The following is a 19,717-nucleotide window of genomic DNA, read 5'->3' on the forward strand; positions in this document are numbered from 1 at the left end:
CCTTAAACCCTAATACCCTAATACCCTAAAACCCTAATACTCTAATACCCTAACCCCCTAAAACCGTACTACCCTAACACCCTAATACCCTGTTACCCTGGTACCCTAATACCCTTCAACCCCAATACCTTAACACCCTAACACCCTAATACCCTAATACCATAACACCCTGATACCTTAACACCCAAACACCATAATACCTTAACACACTAATACCTTAATACCCTAATACCCTAACACCATAAAACCCTCTTACCCTAACACCCTTACACCCTAACACCCTTACACCCTAAAACCATAACACCCTAATACCTTAATACCCAAACACCATAATACCCTAACACACTAATATCCTAATACCCTAATACCCTAACACCATAAAACCCTAACACCATAAAACCCTTGTACCCTAATACCCTAGTTACCTTACACCCTAACACCCTCATACCCTAACACCCTAATACCCTAATACCCTAATACCCTGACACCCTAATACCCTAATACCCTAATACCCTAATACCCTAATACCCTAATACCCTAACACCCTAATACCCTAATACCCTTACACCCTAACACCCTAATACCCTAATACCCTAATACCCTTACACCCTAACACCCTAATACCCTAATACCCTAATACCCTAATACCCTAATACCCTAATACCCTAACACCCTAATACCCTAATACCCTAACACCCTAATACCCTAATACCCTGACACCCTAATACCCTCATACCCTTACACCCTAACACCCTAATACCCTAACACCCTAATACCCTAATACCCTTACACCCTAATACCCTAATACCCTTACACCCTAATACCCTTACACCCTAATACCCTAATACCCTTACACCCTAATACCCTTACACCCTAATACCCTAATACCCTAATACCCTAATACCCTAATACCCTAACACCCTAATACCCTAATACCCTGATACCCTAACACCCTAATACCCTAATACCCTAATACCCTTACACCCTAATACCCTAATACCCTAATACCCTAACACCCTAATACCCTAATACCCTTACACCCTAATACCCTAATACCCTTACACCCTAATACCCTAATACCCTAATACCCTAACACCCTAATACCCTAACACCCTAATACCCTAATACCCTGACACCCTAACACCCTAACACCCTAACACCCTAATACCCTAATACCCTAACACCCTAATACCCTAATACCCTTACACCCTAACACCCTAATACCCTAACACCCTAATACCCTAACACCCTAACACCCTAAAACCCTAACACCCTAACACCCTAATACCCTAACACCCTAATACCCTAATACCCTAATACCCTAATACCCTAACACCCTAAAACCCTAACACCCTAACACCCTAACACCCTAACACCCTAAAACCCTAACACCCTAACACCCTAACACCCTAACACCCTAATACCCTAACACCCTAATACCCTAATACCCTAATACCCTAACACCCTAACACCCTAAAACCCTAACACCCTAACACCCTAATACCCTAGCACAATAATACCCTAATACCCCAATGCCCTAATACCATAATACCCTAATACCCTAAAACCCTAATATCCTAATACCCTAATACCCTAATACCCTAATACCCGAACACCCTTACACCCTAATACCTTAACACCCTTACACCATAGTACCTTAATACCCTAATACACTAATACCCTAATATCCAAGTACCCTAATAGTCTAACACCCTAAAACTTTAATACGCTAATAAGCTAATACCCTAATACCCTAACACCCAAACACCCTAGTACGCTAATTCCCTAACACCCTGAAACCCTAATTCCCTAATACCCTAATACCCTAATACCCTAATACCCTAATACCCTAATACCTTAATAACCTAATAACCTAATACTCTAACACCCTAATATCCTAACATCCTTAACACCCTAATACCCTAACACCCTAACACCCTAACACCCTAATGAAATTTCCAGTGATGAATGGAAAAGCATTTTCTGTAATTTCAGGACAAGAGGACAACCTTGCTGGGTATATCGAAATTTTCGGAAATGTCTTACCGGGAATTTCCGTTCTATTTGACTTTCCTCCTGGAATATCCGCAATTTTCGGTTGAATGTTTCACTTTTCTGAAATTCAACAATTTCTGAATTGTCTGGAAACTTTCCCAGGAAATTTCTGTAACATTTGTCCCCGTTTCGAAATTTACATGGAAAGCGCCCAATATGACACAGTTCTCTTAGTACAGTTAAAAATTTATTCACCAATAGCAGGTCTGTGAGCCTTTGGAGGTGCTCGACTGCCGTGCCTTTCACAGTGAAGAACATAACCCTAAAAAATGCAATGTAATAATAAAGTAGAGATCAAACTGCTCGCAAGCCAACCATGACACTTAAGAGACGCAAACCTTATTATGGTATTTCGGTTGATAAAGTGGAAAATCAGGATATTGTCGGTCGAATAACCGCTTATGTAACAGACCACCCACATCACTGAACGTATGTTAACACAACGTCCTCTCGTAAAAATATCAATGTTAAAAACTCATGCACGTTAAAGTCAAAAATATAAACCAAAACCCTCGCTTAAGATTCGTAGATCTAAAAATTCATGCTAATCCTCAATCAGAGCCCTTCTCAATGTGAGGTTCAGTGGTATGCAAATTGCCAAACGAAGTACTGGTGTACAAGCAGTGTATTTATTCCGGAGGCATTATAAACTTGATGAACTCTGTAAAATTGTCAAGTTTCTCTTTCTTACCCCATCTGTGCCAACATAAATGTGATTAGGATCGTGTGGTAGAAATCTCATTATGAGCGCTTGTAAACTCATCTTGCTACGGAAATCCCTGAAAAACGTAATAATCTCGTTACTATTGTAGGGGCGGCGGACAAAACTATATTATTATTTCAATCCTATCTACGTTTGAACAACAACTTGGCTTGCTGTTACATGAAAACTTGAGACTTTCAACTAACATCTGGAGCGTTGGCAGCCTTACCACCGCATGGAAAAACATCTGACAATCGGAATGTCGGTTACAAAATTATTTGACGTTTTACCGACACCACTGCTTTCTAAACACCTCTCAAACTCATAAATAATTCATCAACTTAAAACAAAGGAAATCACAACCGCGAAGGAGCTTTGGATACCTTTTTGGATAATCATAAGCAGAGATTTTGACGATTTTACTTCTCCGTTTACTCCTTAGTTTTTGTTTCAGCTGAGAAGATATATCAAACACTCGAAACAGTGTTTCATAGGCTATCCAAACACCTCGAATTTCGTTAAAAATACTCCGCTGCGCGTCGTGTTTTCGACTCTCTTCTCGGTGTTTGAATATCCCGGTGGAACACTGTCTCTCGTCTTGGTCGTATTACTTGAACCTGAAGGAATACTTACTCTTTTAGTTAAGCTAGTTATTTTCAACGTAACGTCCTGACTCTCGTGCAAACGAAAAGAACTGAAACTACGAAAACATCTGTAAAGCGTCACACTTCGATCAACTAGAGCCAAACTACAACAAACCTATAAGGCGATTGAAGAGATATTGAAGAGCTTTTGATCAGCTTTATTTTTCCTCCAGGAGACAAACCTAAAATGAAACCAACCATTGAATAAGAAATCTTCTAAGTAAGTCGAGGGAGAGTTATGTTCTTTAAGCTCGTCTCATCAGTAGAAGCAAAACATCCACAGATCGATTGACTCTGCTCAGTTTGAGCCGTCACAAACGTCGTGACACCTTAACCTCGCGGGATGGGAAGGCCTGAGTACTAGGCTAAGCACCTTTTCCGAGACTTGAAAGAACCTACATGTTTCTGTCAGAGTAGTCGCACCGTGACATCAGAATTACGTAAGAACGTTCGTAATATAAGCTACTGTATGTGGTACTTTTGATTTGGGCAATACGAATTGGAAACTCCTCCATTTCCTCTCCAAAAGATTTTTGCTGTTGTTCTTGCTTCCAAGATAAATATTACCGACAGAGGAAAGGGAACATCACTACAACATGACCAGGAAGGTTTCCACTGACCAAGATCCGACTCTGAGCCTGCGGTGTTCGCTCTATCAAGCTCAACAACAACCTGAAGAGAGAAAAAGCGTTGATACATCAGTAAAGTTATTACAAATATCAAAAGAAAATTTAGAGAGCTTATGTAAAGGACGGCTAGCAAAACAAGAAAATGGATTACCCATAGATAAATTGCAGCATTTTCCTCTAAAGAAGCTAGTTGGAAAGATAAGCCTAGCATATCATCTGAAACAAAATGAAACAGGAAAAGAGAGTTAGTCAAGCTTTGGAATGGCGGAATTATATCACTAGTGACGTCTACATTACAGCCCTATCAAAACAACCAAAAGGCAAAAACGAGAAGACAAAGAACTACAAGGCACATCCAATGATTGTTCGGTAATACAGGTATGCATATATGCAGAGGGTCCAAGAACGTATCTACATTTCCCTATAGGAACTCAATAATATCGGTTTGATATTAAGAAGGGTCATCGACCAATAACAAGAACCCAATAAAGATGACGAAAAGAGAAATGGACTAAACATAGACAAAACATGAATTCGTGAAGTTGATGCTTTTCCAAATTTAAACACTTTACAATTCCCAATGATGTGAATGAGTTTATTAAAGTAAATTGGAACTTAGTATGATTTGAATTCAATCAACTGAAAATCGGGCAAGATTACCTGACATAAAGTTTGATCCTCCTGAAGCCCTCGCGCTAAATCAACAAATGAGTAAATTAGTTCTACATAACAACTTTTTCTGCAGTTATCTAAAAGTATATGTGACGCGTGAATTCTGTTAAAATTCGTCCATCTTGTCCTTCTCTTGCTACCATACATTAGCTGAATGGAATGTAGGTTTTAGTAACTTTTTTTAATCGCATTCACGAAACATAACATAATTTCATACGTATTATGGATGGTTATGAACAAGTCAAAGCTAAAAATGACTAAACAACTAGGACTGAGTCGCAGCTGTCTTCAGTCGTGTTAGTATGTATCGATATGTTTTACAGGAGGGAGAGGAAAATTTTATTTCGATTGCAATCCCATAACGGTTTCAGGTTGTTATGTCAATTTTATAACACATTACATCACTGCCACCTTCGATAACTATGGAGATCTTTTAATTGTACTTTTTATATTCAAGTTATTTCGATTTCTTACTGTTTAGCTATCATCGCTGTTTTTTTTGGTTGTCGTCTTGTTAATTTATCCCTACAATTGTTAATTAGTTAAATGAACATTTTATTCTTTACCTCGTAGCTGCTGAAATTTCTTGCAACATATGTCTGCGGCACGAAGAGGTTTTAAGGTAAAAATTATATTCATTATCATCAAAGTTATTTCTGTGAATTTGATGGTTTATCAAGATAATATATCTCTTGTTTTAATATTTTCCACACACTCTCCGATGTTTTATTAAAATTACAAAAAACCTATTATCCATTGATCACTTAAAGCCTTCAAGGTGGAGGTTTCTTTGTTATTATTATTTCTGTCGCGTTAACAGAGTTCCACTGCAACAAAAATTTAAGAGACAAGAGACACTTTTCAAGATCAGTCTGACGTTTTTACGTGTCTACATTCGCTGCTTGAATGACGTATTTTATGAACAACGAAACCTTATTGTTTTTTCGGCATTTGGCTTGTGTTTTTAATAGAGAGTTAGAGCTTAATTAACATATTATTCGTCATCAATACAATGGAGAAAAGATATGGTCATTTTACAAGCATTTGTCATCGACTTAAGCTTCGATCCGCAATACATCAAGGATATTCTTCATGTACACATCACTGACCTGTCTCCTGGCATAACAATTGGCAATAGGGACACAACTGGACTGAGATGGCTCTCGTCTTTTTTCAACACCCCAGCTGAAAAGAAAGATAACTGAAGTGAACATCATCCCTTAGTACTGAAGCCAAAGTGCAAGGGTGCCTATTCGTGCTTAGCGAATTCCACATTAATAATCAATGGCTAACAATAAGTACATGCACGGTACCTCAGCCAGCTTTCTCCCATCTTGTGAAACACAAATTATTTCGCTAACGTTTCAATTTCAAGTCAAAACGTTGTTTTTCAGGCAGACGATTCCGAGAGGCAAGGAGCAAAGAGGACAGGATGAAAGGTCCTTCGCCTGGCATTAAGAACGGGCTCAGTTCAACGGGTTACGAACATAGAACAACATGACATTCACAACAGACAGCTTTCTACACATTCTCGGTAATTCATAATCATGAAACAAGCATACTCCCAAAGGCACAATGCCTAACAGTCAACACACCTGTGCTGAAAGTAGGCGGCCTCAAGATTACTTCACTGTCTCCAAAAGAGACTCTGGAAAAGCTAGGCATCATCGAAGACTCTCTCAAGTCCCACGCTACCAGTGATCCGTCTTCCTGTAAGATCCATAGAAATGTTAATACTCAACACTATCTTTGCCTTCTACTCAACTTTAACCCCCAAGTAAACTAAATGTGTGGTACTGTATGACTTAAAGTCACAAAGACGTACAGTGTACAAATTCACATTATTACAAAATAGTCCACTTGCAAACTGCATTTTATCTTTTTCCACTGTGTTGGTATTCCGTGACTTTTTATTCCATTATTTCCCTCAATTTCGTTTCTAGCTGAAGATCAAATAGACAGGCCTATAAATAAGGCCCATTAAGTGTCAGGTTGGTCTTCTTTTGGGTTTGTATCAAAAGGTGTAAAACAGAGTCCAAATATCAAAAATGAGGTCATGGCAGCCTTATTGGTGTACCAAACCAATCCTGTGGGAGTTCAACTCTTTTCTTATGTAAACACTTTCTTTTGTTCCAAAACATTTGCATGGCTGCTGAACACGTGAGCACGTGAGTGCATACGCTCTATACCATGAACGAGTCAAAAGAAGAGAAGTGAGGAATGAAATGATATCAATAGAAAGACAGATTTGTAATCTCTCTATTTGTTTCTAACTCCTTAAGAGCGTTTTCACTCGCGTGGCCAGCAGCCATGCAAATTTATTGGAACAGAAGAAAGTGTTTACACAAGAAAAGAGTCCAACTCCCTCAGGACTGGTTCGGGACATGCATCAACATGGCCGCCGTTTCGCTGTTTTGGGACACCAACATTGCTGCCGTACCCTCATGTGAAAACACTCAAAACGTTCAATTAAATCCCTCCATCTCGTTCTTTGTGACAGGCTATGTAACATTCGCTCGAATGATACAACTACATAACAGCAGTAAAACCTACCAAGCCAGCAAATGCTAAAGTTGCCTTCGAAGGACTCAAACAACAGCACCTTGGTGAAGATTCGCAGATTAAAATTCTGGGAAAAACCGTTCAATTAGCGTTATCACCAGCAGAGATCTGTTACGAAATTACTTCTCCGTATTGTATAATTGCAAATACAAACTGTTAGGTCATGAGAATGAAGGACCTATCATCTCAGCATTGACTTAAAACCAATTCCCCTAGCACAAGTTCAACACAGTCTCAAAATGAATGCGGAGGATTTTGATTTTCATCTTGCCTGGGATAATACATAAGGGATAGGATAACACGTTACTTAAACTCCCTGAGTCATATACACTAAAACTACAGTCAGTTCAGTTTCAGCAGCCATCCCTTTAGGCTCTGTTTCAGACCTACCAATTCTCCTTACTGGCCTTCAAACATTTCTTATTACAATATTATCACAATAATTTACAAAAAAATGATAAAGTTTACATTTAACTTACAAATTTACATTCGAGCTGAACTTAAAACAGACTTAAAACAGGCGTGGATTCATTTTGCATAGGTTCAGCTTTATTACAGTGTATGTCAGAATTACTGGTGTCAGGTAACTTCGACTCTTTATAAGCCGGCGTCCTCTCTAAGACGGACAGTGTGGTCCTTTCCCGACAGCGTCTGTCTTAGAGAGAGTTCACTGTACATCAAAATAATGACCTTTTCATCCTTTATGCTCAGTTTGGTTATTGTTTTAATTAACTGGTAACGAAACTCTCTGGCGTCCAATCCAGCCAGTTATCGCTTTAGCTTGAGTTCATTTTCCCAAACAGTGACTGGTAATCAACAGTCTACCGCGGGGTCCGATGCTCTTTTTTCCTAAAACTACTGTCCGAAATTAAAATGGGGAGAGAATATAGAAGCGCATAATCCGTTCAAACAATGTTCCCCACATAAAACTTTTCACGCATCTGGAACTATAACTGTTAAATGTTGAATGTTGAATGTTGAATGTTCATAGTGGTCGATGCACTTAGCTACTACTAGCTAGTTTTCAGGCATGCCACAAATAAACATAATACCTGTCTTGAAATGTTTCAGTAAGAACTGAGATTTTTCAGAGGAAACAATCAACATGAGCTGTTTTAGGTAAATCGGTACAAGTAAAAGTGTTCCAAAATTTTTTTTTGTCCAATCAGACATAACAATAGCACTCCCAAAGTTGTGACGTCAGCTCGGTGTCATGAAAATCAGTCATATTACTAAGCAACCCTCCTTAAGAACACTACGTGGTCAATCAATTCTCAGAGACCTTATTTTTTGTTCTCGCAGTTAAAACTAAAAATAAGACTTACTTTTGCGGTCCAGAGGGCTCATTAGTGTTCCAGAAGCATACAAGACCTTTATCCTGGATGTTATTGTCAATCTACATAAGAGGAAAACAAGCAATCACCAACAAAAACCAACAAGATATTTTGTACACTTGTTCGTCCGTCTACCTGTCTTCCTATGAGAAAGTCAGTTTTTACTCGCTCGTGATTCAGCTTGTATGTTTGTTATTTTTCTTTGCTTTTTATTTATATAATGAAATACATGTATAAACCTTTGTTACTTTCCTGTGGTATTTACGGCATTGTTTCCATAGTCAAACTGTCAATCAAAATGGTTCCTACCATTCCCTAGTGGCCCGGCTAGTACTAATTTCAAGAGGCACTTTATGTTTTTTTTCTGTTTTTTTTTTTCTTTCTTAATTTTGGGAAATGAAAGTTGAGATTTGGCAGAAGTAACAATCAACTGTTTTAAATTATTCACCACACTGGCCAAGCTAGACTATGAGCCTCACCTTTGAAGTAACCTTGCCCTGTTCCTTTACAGGACCGTAAGCAACAAGTAAGAAGTATGTCTGGACTGGAGATATATGAACACATATCACTGGTCGCCCTGAAATACAGTAAGCATAAAAAATATTATTACAAGCGCGACATGCCATGGTATGTTCATTTACCATGCCGAGCTTTTCTTACAACGGTAAGAAAACTGCCAATACAACTGCAATTTATCACCAAATGATGTCAGAAGTACTTGAATTAAGATAAAAACAAGTGAGTAGGTTTGAATTTAATTTTCAAGAAGTTTTATCATCGACTCCTGTATGTTTACCAGTTGTTCATGCACTTGACAAAATACCGTACAATTACGATTGCAATCCCTCGATTCGGGTTTTACAGCTGTAGGTGGGCCTATAACCCGGGAGGCTTATACCAGGAGAGCTTATAAACGGTGTATAAAAAGTTTCCAAGTCAGCTAATGAAACCGGCATCAAGCAGTGTATATTACAAGATGTTTTATGTTCTTGGAAACAAGAAACACAAGGCACAAGTAAGGAAATAAGTACGCAAAGCACAGAGGTCATTGTATGGAACTTTCTCATAACGGCGAATACCACAGATACACAAATTAAGCCCTTTGACATTGGATAAAGTACAAGTTAAATGTTAAATGTAGTTGCAGCAGAATGGCGGAGGCAGGACCGGGTACACTAAGGTGCTAGATTTGAAATCTGGAGGCCATAGTCGGAATTGTTTCGCGGTAGTCCCGAGTTCAACTCCTCGGCCGCGCATTGTAAATAGCCAACTGCTTAACCTTCCATAAACTGGGATTTATTTAAGAATCATGTTTATCGAGCTCTTTTTAAAAATTAAGTCTTGTTCAAAAAATGTGTCTTATGTGTAAAGAAAATGAAAACTTGAAGCAACTATATACACGTAACAGGCGCAGGCGCGTGAGAACAAATGCGAACAAGGCGTAATCATTAGTTTTAGTTTCTACGTGATTGGTTGAGAAGTAGGTGGTGCGGATGCTTTACGCCAATTAAAGAGTGTAACACAGTAAGCCTGGCAAATTATTGGTAAATTGAACAACAGAGATTTAATGTGTCAAGCTTTATTAGACGGATAGGTTTTCGGAAATCTACAGTTTACGTCTAAGGTTTTCAATCGTTAAATTTGCACGGAATTTTGTCAGAGGGTCTTGGTTGGATTCGTCACACTGTAAAACGTCCACATATTCACAAACAATATACATGTAACACGCACTGGTACATTGTATTGTACATGTAACAGGATGTATGATGTTGACAGCGAGTATCATACCTTCAAGATAGGGTTGTTTAGTTGATAGTTGAATAAATCCATCACTACAGGTCATATCATTCCTGTCTTTAAACTGAGTGTTGGCCTGTTCACTGATGTTCTCCTCCAGAAGGATTAAACACGTCTGCAAAAATAGACAGAATGTCAATCTTATTACCAGTAGCAATGCTTATGAACATAAAAATAGAATTCGTATAAATGTTTATATAGGCAAAGTTTCAAACATATCAGGTCAAAACAAACCCTAAGAGAGGAGCAACAACCAACCAATAGGTCATTTCCTGTATCAAAACGAGTCTTCATGCGAAACCATATGAAGATGTGTTCCGCCTTCAAGTTCATTTTCATGCAAATCAAACTCGTTTTCATATGAAAGGTTTTGCACGTAAACTCGTTTTGAAGCAGAGGCACAAGGTAACTTGGAAATGGCCTATTACGAACCATTAATAAATCCAAAAGAACTGCAAGACAAAATCAGTGTCACGGCAAACCTTCTACAAACTTAAATGGCTATTGAGGAGGTGGTAGCAGCCTCTAATATCTGACCTTCTCAAACTCATTAATAATTTCTCAAGTCTAAACAAAAGAAATCATGACCGTGATGGTGTCTGGATACCTGATCTTAATTAGGATAGATTTTTACGATTTTTTTCACCATTTTCTAGATCTCCTAAGTTTTAGTCCCGACTGAGAAGACATATCAAGCACTCGAGACAGCGTTTGACCACATTTCCAAACACCGCCACGTTCTTTAAAAACACTCCGTTTCGCGCCGTATTTTCAACTCTCTTCTCGGTGTTTGAAAATGTGGTCAAACACGGTCTTTCGTGTTTGACATACTACATAAAATGTTGCTAGCCATGCGTTTGAAGTAAACCATACTCCCAAAATTAACACTTTTTGACCAGTATTCAACTTCGTGTGCTCAAATGTTTCAGTTTTTGACTTGTTCTTCTCATGATTGGTACAAACTCTTTAGTTACTCGTCAGTTTAGAGATGATTGCACCATGCAGCAGCTACATGTATGTCACAAGCGCGGTGTGCTGACAGACTACATGTACTATGGTCATTACGATTAAATTCTTACGTTGCTGGTGGTGAGCTGCAGAGATTTCTATTGCTTTTCTACGTTTTTTTTTTTTTTTTTCAACTTTTTGTGTTGAGTTGTCTTGATTTATGCCATTCTGCTAACTTGAGCTGAGCTTAGAAATCACACAATGACTCTCTCTCTAAAAAGGCCAGCTAAAGCTGACGTCCTAGACCGCTCGCTGCAGTGACGTTCCTCGTACGGAGGAAACAATTTGTAAAACGTTGCTGATCACTAATGACTCGTGTCATTTGATTTTAAGCCTTAGTAACTCACACAAGTACTGTACTGTATGGGGTTTATAGTTTGCAGACCTGAACATGTAATACATTTTCTTGCTTCTAAGAATCAGCCTGAGTGTTTTTCTCTCTATACTGACCACACGCTGCTTTAAGGCAGCAGGACAATAGCTCAACTCACCTGTGTAGCCCGCTGAAGGAATTTTGACAATCGTAAGCTATCGATATTTGCTTTTTCTGTTAAACTGGATAAATCCTCCTGCAAATCATCTTCATCGTCTGAAATGCAAAGTAGCATCGTATCATAACAGTGCAAGTCAATGAGCGGGTTAAATCTTTCGGTAACATAATTGTTCCCCGTGAATTGAATAAGACCATTGTCATTTTAGGTTTACAACCACTATCTCTGGCAAGAAGAGTTCATTCTAGTTACTATTCCATGTTTCAATGCTATTAGCTGTTTGAATAACTGTCAATAACTACTCTTAGACGCCAATTGCAGAAAAGTTCACTACTTTAGAAAGTGCATGAACGATTGTTACAACTACATACAAAGCCAGTCGAAACAAAAACAACTTGATTGACACTCTATGATCAATCAAACCTACAAACGGACTCCTGGAAGTAACACTGAAGTAACTTGAAGTAACGTGACTCTTTTATGAGCAAACAAAGTCTCTGGTCAACTGGTCCTTCTTCAGGCAATGGATATAGGTCCTTACTACAAAATGGTAAAACTAACTACATGTCAGGAGAGCTCACCTCCAAAACCAGCAGCATCACTTGCAGGATTTTGTGTCCATTTCGTTCTTGTCTCAATTTCCTCTGTTTGTATCTCTTTTTCCAGATTATCTTCATTACATTGGACATATTCCTACACAACACAGCAGTTAACAGTCTATAAAAAATGCATTAACTTCTCCCCACTAACTCCTGCTTTTAATCAACACCAATTGTCTTTTATATTTATTGCCTAAGTCCGCTATTGACATTGAAGAATGACAACTTCTGTAAAACGAAAGCTGCGTATTACCTGTTTAGCGTCAGACCTTCCAAAGTTTTTTATGTACAGCTCATACTCATTGAGTGGCGGCAAATCAAAAATATCGAACGCTGCAACATCAAGGTCTATCAAGTGCATCAGTTCCTAAAAGCAAACAAGGTCAACATTTCAAGTTTGAGAGCTAATATTTTACCTTCACAAACCAAGTACATTTGACACTTATGTTTTTATAGCAAAGTTGTTGATATACCTTATATACTTTGGACCTATTTCTTTTTCCAAACTTTAAAAAGGATGGGGGTGCTCGACGTACCTTTTAGGGGTTAAAAAAGGGTTCTGATTATTATTAGGGTGTTCAGCAACAAAAGAGCAGGAGCTTTTGCAATAGCTTTTAGGGTATTGAGCCGAAACCCATATGATAGGAGATAATATGTTGATTTAAAATTGGTGCCTCTTAAAGGTGAAAAAAAATTCAAGCCACACCCACAAAACAGGATCTTGATACCTCTTAGGGTTCTTTTCAAAATTTCCAGCGAGCAGCCCTGTCGTATTTAGATGGGAGTCCACCCCCACCACCCCCATCAGGATTACATGCATAAGCTTTGCTTGCAAACGGCAGTACCAGGGCTTGATACAAAAGCATAATTTGCATGGTTCTTTTTTTTGGCAAGGAATGCAACAACAAAGACTTTGTAGGTTGCAAGACATGTTGAGTTTTCGTGAAGCATATATATTTAACACCTTCAACTCCACTGTTAGACTTGCCACAAGTCTACCTTTGCTTAATCTTCCTTTTATTCATCTCCCAAGAGGGTAATCTTGAAACCAACAGGCCAGGAAAGAATTACTGGAAAGGACTTTTAGAAAGTCTACTCCACTGTAGGCAATTCTACCCTTTTTACATAACTTGATACACAGATGAAAGAATGCATTGCATAATTATTATTTCCAAAAATGTAGTCACCTGCCCTCTCCTTCGTGTCCGTGAAGCAACTTTATCAGTGATCTGTTTCTGCTTTGCAGCAACAAAGTTGATCCTTCCATGGCTGCCAGTGGTAGGTCTTACTTTTTCTAGCCGAATAAAACGAGAACTGTCTTTAATGGGGCAGTGAAGCTGACTGTTTCATGTCAGGGACCAAAGGAGTGGCACACTTCACTTCAGTTTCAACACATTATCTACTCTCCCTCAGTGCAGGTTCCTTTCTTATCACTTTGCCTTGACAATTCACCTTCAACTATGGTGACCCCTGCATGTTGCTCTTAAAATACTCATGTGCCAAAGCCAAAAACCAGATAGCAGCACCTGAGAGCAAAAACCCAAACACTAGGGCATGCATGCAGGCTGTACTGTACATGTACATGTATACTGTTTTGTAGTCAAAAGGTGTTGCTATGGAAGGTAGCATAAAAATTATTTATATCATATTAATCATATCGCAAAAAAACAAGAATTCCTCACCTTTATTCGGTGGTTCTGAGAGTTCCTGAAAGAACAAAAACACCAACCACAATAAATCAGTATGTCAGTCCTCAATTATTTATCTCAAAGAAATTTCCCTCACAAAATCATTTGAATGATAGCATTATTATTTACATCTACATCTAGCAGAGTATTTAAGTTGTATCGCATGCAGATGTATGTAGATAAAGTATTAGATGCAATAAACACACAGAAAACTGGTCCACTTCATGGTTACAGAGTACCTAAGCTAAATGTACAAGTGCATTGTAATTTTGGGACAAGACCATAAAGCTATGATTATGGCAACAATGATGCAAACCTTAGCTTGTTCTCTGCCCTCTCTGGATGAAGTTCTGGATGAAACATCCTCGTTTTCTGCATGGATTGCTTGAAGAAGCTAAAATAACAAAATTTAAACCGTTAGAAATTTAACCTACGAAAAGAATGATGTGTTTATGAAAAGAAGCATGTTCAGTCTGCACTTTTAGCAACTGCATCAGTTTATGAAGTTCAGTAATGGAATGCAATATGACTTATTTACTTACTCAATACAAGAACATTCATTGCAAAAGCATACAGCTTACCTCCTGCATTCCAGAACTATCCTAAGGAAAAAATCATAGTGTTACAAGTAAGAACACCATTTTCCTCAATTACAACTACTTTCATTTGATACACAGTTTGTTGCTTGTCAGATGACTTGAAAATGGTCATACATTGAATCACTGTAGATTATGGTAAATTTAACAAATCGAATGTGGTTTAGCATTGTCTGTACTCTTAATAACAATGATATGCGTTGTCACAGTGGTCAAAATGTTGTGGACTCACAAGGCGCAGTGAGTGCTTTTTTCAAGTGGAATGAAGACTTAAAAATCAAAACAATTAATTCTCCAGTGCACTAACAAAACAGAGTCCTGAGTTGTTACCAAATGAAATAATTTTTAATCCATATTTTTATATTATTATAAGTATTAATTTTGGAATTTCCTTTATCATAAATTTTCAAATCTCGATAGATGTCTTTGATTACATTAACCAACTCTTACCTCTTAGCTGTCCATGTAAATAAATAAAACAATCTATGCAAACAGTTTTTTGTTTGTTTATTTTTTCACATACCTGGACATCAAGGCTTGCCTCTTCATCATCTTCAAAATCATCATCATAATCCTACAAACAGTTAACCAATATTAGTTCTTTGACTCCTAAGAGAGATTAAGGGTGAGTTTAAAGTACAGTCTTTTCATACTGAATAAGGGTGACCAAATAGTATTCTAAAGTTAACTTTCTGTCAGCCTGTACACTTTGCAATGCACTTGTGTCTCTCCTGCTGCCATGTTCGACTCTTGGAACTCACAGAAATAATAACCAAAACTAGCCAAAACAAAATGCTCATCATTCAAACAGGTTATTTAAAGCACTTTCCTTTTATAAGTTCTAAATTAAAACAGTTTTGCACAAACACAACCTTGCAATTTGGAACAAAACTGTTCTAGGGCTAATTATTTCCTTTAACTATAACCTAGGTCACATATTGTACATTTGTACAACATGCATGAACAACCTACTTCAAACTCATCATCATCATAGTCATAACCGTCATTCTCTTCATGGACTTCTTCAGCAGCACCAAGGGATGGCATTCTTTGTAATGAGGCTTTCCTTTTTTGTTCTACATCTTCTTCTATGGTGTCCTTCAGAAATTATACAAAACAGCTTCACCATCATGCAATACATGTATAGTAATTCAGAGCCTGTTATCTTCCAGAAGATCCCAGGGGTTGTCTTTCATACTTTCATAAACTAAGGGTGATCACTGAACACTTTCCAAACAAAGGCCCTTGACGGTACTGAACATGTTCCAGATCCATAGCATTGGGGGTTCCAGACAAAGGAGAATACTTAATGACAATTTCATTTCTTGCTTCAATTTACATGAAGTTGCAGCTTTTGTTGAAAACATACAATAGGTGTTTATTTATTTCTGGAGTGAAATTTTCATGTTTATTAATCGTAAGATGCACACATTTGACTTATTAATTGTAAAAGGTGGTACTAAAGGATAATTAATCCTAAAATGCATCATTTTAGAATTATTAAGCGTGGATTATTAATCCTACAATGATACATTTTGGGATTAATAATCCTAAAGTACCACCTTTTACAATTAATAAGTCAAAATATGTGCACATCTTACGATTAATAAATGTGAAAATTTCACTCCAGAAATAAATAAACACCTGCGATACATTTTGTTTGGTTCTTATGATCTATTGGAGGACAGATGCATAGATTGTCTCAATGACGTCAATGTCTTCCCTTTTTGTTTCTTTATCATAAAAAAAAAAAAACAATCAGATTCCATGTTGCCAGGAATCTGTTACACGCACATTTACTCTAATTATACATGTACATCATAGAAGACATCAAATTGTGGTCAGAACATCAGTGACACACTCACCTAATGGCTCGTGTGGCACTTTTTTGTTCTAACCACATTTTAACGTCATCTTTGACCTATTACTGAACAGATGCATGGCAACATGGACTCTATTTGTTAAATAGTCAACAAACATGATTAAACAAGTGTGGAAGTGATAGAAGTGAAAATATAGCAATGTCAGAAAGACTGTGACTCACTGCCTCTTCCACTGTATCTGATCTAAATCTCAGTGGATTCTTCTTTAATTCCTGTTAATGGTAATGACAAAAGAAAGAAAGAGGAGATGTTTTTAAACTGTCTTGGATGTTAACTACCAGAATTACAGCTGTTAAATAACAAGACAAGGAATATGAACAAGGCGTTTTTAGTCAATGAATGTAGACATAAAATAATGTCTGAGCACATTGACAACTGACTGTTCCACGCCAACAGTACCACAATATGCAATCGTCATTCATCCATGCACATGTTACATTCTACTCTACAATGTCTATGAAAATACAAAAAGCTTGTATCATGATGGTTAAGATACAAGAGTTTTTTTATTACAGTACCTCTTCCTTTTTTAGAGACTCCATCAGTTCCTTCTCTCTTCTCTTTACTTTTTCATCTTTCTCACTAGATTCCTGAGGAAAGATGCATAACGAAAATTATCTAGAGACTGCAAATAATAAACAGCCATGCATATTTTCTGATACTGGGTAATTCAGTTTATACTTTTTTCGTTAATCTACATGTAGCTAGAGGGCCTCCAATCACAAAGGGAATGGTGCTCTAAATGTAGAGTGACTAAAAATTTACCATGAATATATTCAGTTGGACCCCACCAATTCAAACTCAGTTATTTCCAATTACCCATTATTTCAAACTCAAAATTCATTTCCCTCGGATTCGCCCTTCAGTCATTTACTGTTGGTTATTTCAAACTCCCACTATTTTGAACTATTGTTTGTTTCCCCTGAGGGTTCATAATAGTGGGGTTCAATTGTACATGCATACACTAAAAACTTTTTTCTTAATTCTTCCTTTTGTAAGTCCTGCAAGAGCACTTACTTCACTTTTTCCCTTATGTCTGTCTCTATCCTCCTTTCTTTCTCTGCAAGACAAAACATTTAATGATGTTAAAAAAGCCATACACACAATTAACTTCAACAGAACTACGCAAAAGGGTTATGTCTGTCTGAAACTTACATGTGCAATAATCGCTGTATAAGAACAGCAGGGTAGTGTTTCCATGTACATATGTACAGGAATTTTTCTAGTATGAAATAAATGTACACGTACAATTTGTTCTAAGCACAAAGACGCAGTGGAATGGGAATTCTAGTCCATTACAAGTCAGTTGCAACATCATGGCCAGTTCTCCCTAAAACTTCCCATATTAATCAAAATCTATGTACATGAACTCTTCAGTTGAGAGACTACCCTGGTGAAAAACCTACATGTATTGGAGATCTAAGTTAAGAGACCTTATAATGTCTAGCTAAAAGAATAGATACATCTTGTACATTAATTTTAAGGATCTTTCAGAAATCCTAAAATAATTATTGGAAAATTTTTAAAGACAATAATTTAAAGATCATTGCAAAATCCTTAAAAATCCCCAAAGATCATAGGGAAGTTCTTTTTAAACAATGCATGTTTATTTGGAATCTACCTTCTATCATCCTTTCTGCTATCGTCACTTCTTTCTCTTGAGCCTTCCTAAGAAATAATGAAACAAGACATTATGTGACAAATGAACTTTTTACAAAATATCTTTTATTTCCTTGGCACTTTAACTGATACCTTTCTTCCAAGTTTGTACACAACAGTTTACCAGTTTCCATTAGCATACCTGGGTCAAGATAGTTACCACAAAGTCACTAGGTGAACAGAAGCTATACAAGTGCACATGTATAGCTGTACACTTACTTACTTCATTTTTTGAGCGCTCCTTCCTTCTATCTGAATCCTTGTCGTGTCTATCACTTCTCGTTCTTTCATCTTTGTCAGAATCTTTACTTTCTTTATCCAATCTGTCTCTGTCTTTTTCTTTCCGTCGTTCTCGGTCCTTGTCTCTTTCCCTGTCCTTGGTCTTTTCTCTTTCCCTATCCCTGTCCTCACGTTCCCTCTCTTTTCCCCTCTCCCTGCTGGTATCTCCATCTCTAGTTCTTTCATGTCTGTCTGCTTCTCTTCTCTTTTCCCCTTCCTTATCTCTTCTTCTTTCTCTGTCTCTGTCTTCACCAGTTTTCTCTTTTCTCCTGTCTCGACTTCTGTCATGTTCACCATTTCTCTCTATTCCTTCACGGTGTCTATCCTGGCCTTTAACGTTCTCATCTTCTCTTTCTCTTCTCCTGTCTCTATCGTGATCTTTATCTCCCCCTTCCTTTTCTTTTCGTCCATCTCTACTTCTGTCCCTTTCTTTTGATCTTTCAACATCCACAGAACGTCTTTCTTTAGACCTTTTGGCATCTCTGCTTCTTTCACTTGTTTCTTTTTCTCTTCTTTTAGTCCTTTCCTTATCCTTGTCATGATCTCGTTCTTTTTCCCTAGGTCTATCCTTGTTCCTATCTTCATCTCTTTTTCTCCTTTCCCGATCTCTGTCTCTCTCCCGATCCCTGTCTTTTCCCCGATCTCTGTCTCTTTCCCTATCATGATCTTTGTCTTTTTCTCTTTCCCTCTCTTTTCCTCTTTCTCTGTCTCTTCCTCGGTCTCTGTCTCGCTCCTTATCCCTGTCCCTATCTGATCTCCTTCGATCTGTTTCCCCATTGGTTACATCATCATGACCTCTTCTCCTTCTGTCATCATCTTTATCCTGCCAGAGAAAAGAAGTATAATATTATAAATACACAGAGAGAGTAAACACTTAATAACTTTTCAATACGGAAAAAGTGTGTGGTTTACATTTGTTGTTAGAATGGTATGTGAGAAAAAGCCAAGAAAAATTCTTCATTACCAAAAGATCCAGTTACATGTAAATGTAACCTAACTTACTTACATACATAGAACTGGATACTATAATGGTATTTTCAGTAAATTATACACCTCTTCCTCGAGAACTACGTCTCATTATAATTTCACGACATTTGACAAGCAGATACTCCAGTTTA

The 19,717-nt window shown here is 37.6% G+C and overlaps 1 protein-coding gene across 4 annotated transcripts in view; it reads right to left on the reverse strand.

Moving 5' to 3' along the window:
* LOC110051204 (cytoplasmic dynein 2 intermediate chain 1-like) overlaps positions 1–19,717 on the reverse strand; it is a 32,469-nt gene that overhangs the window by 10,159 nt on the left and 2,593 nt on the right. For 3 of the 4 annotated variants that reach the window (XM_089285057.1, XM_089285055.1, XM_089285056.1), the window contains exons 4-30: positions 18,544–19,422; positions 18,283–18,329; positions 17,679–17,721; positions 17,180–17,251; positions 16,823–16,873; positions 15,751–15,876; positions 15,302–15,352; positions 14,764–14,784; positions 14,499–14,576; positions 14,177–14,201; positions 13,682–13,788; positions 12,748–12,861; positions 12,477–12,588; positions 11,896–11,993; positions 10,388–10,511; positions 9,079–9,176; positions 8,591–8,661; positions 7,257–7,332; positions 6,299–6,413; positions 5,813–5,888; positions 5,270–5,302; positions 4,692–4,726; positions 4,183–4,247; positions 4,023–4,074; positions 3,518–3,584; positions 2,747–2,834; positions 2,251–2,317 (exon numbers count right to left, since the gene is read on the reverse strand). In XM_089285057.1, the coding sequence (XP_089141183.1) occupies positions 2,251–2,317; positions 2,747–2,834; positions 3,518–3,584; positions 4,023–4,074; positions 4,183–4,247; positions 4,692–4,726; positions 5,270–5,302; positions 5,813–5,888; positions 6,299–6,413; positions 7,257–7,332; positions 8,591–8,661; positions 9,079–9,176; positions 10,388–10,511; positions 11,896–11,993; positions 12,477–12,588; positions 12,748–12,861; positions 13,682–13,788; positions 14,177–14,201; positions 14,499–14,576; positions 14,764–14,784; positions 15,302–15,352; positions 15,751–15,876; positions 16,823–16,873; positions 17,180–17,251; positions 17,679–17,721; positions 18,283–18,329; positions 18,544–19,422 (2,791 nt within the window). The remainder of the gene's footprint in view (positions 1–2,250; positions 2,318–2,746; positions 2,835–3,517; positions 3,585–4,022; positions 4,075–4,182; positions 4,248–4,691; positions 4,727–5,269; positions 5,303–5,812; positions 5,889–6,298; positions 6,414–7,256; positions 7,333–8,590; positions 8,662–9,078; positions 9,177–10,387; positions 10,512–11,895; positions 11,994–12,476; positions 12,589–12,747; positions 12,862–13,681; positions 13,789–14,176; positions 14,202–14,498; positions 14,577–14,763; positions 14,785–15,301; positions 15,353–15,750; positions 15,877–16,822; positions 16,874–17,179; positions 17,252–17,678; positions 17,722–18,282; positions 18,330–18,543; positions 19,423–19,717) is intronic. The other variant, XM_089285058.1, reaches the window with a different exon arrangement.

Source organism: Orbicella faveolata, unplaced genomic scaffold (assembly GCF_042242905.1).
Source record: "Orbicella faveolata isolate gen_17 unplaced genomic scaffold, um_ofav_v1 contig_13, whole genome shotgun sequence".
In the NCBI taxonomy this organism is placed as follows: domain Eukaryota; kingdom Metazoa; phylum Cnidaria; class Anthozoa; order Scleractinia; family Merulinidae; genus Orbicella; species Orbicella faveolata.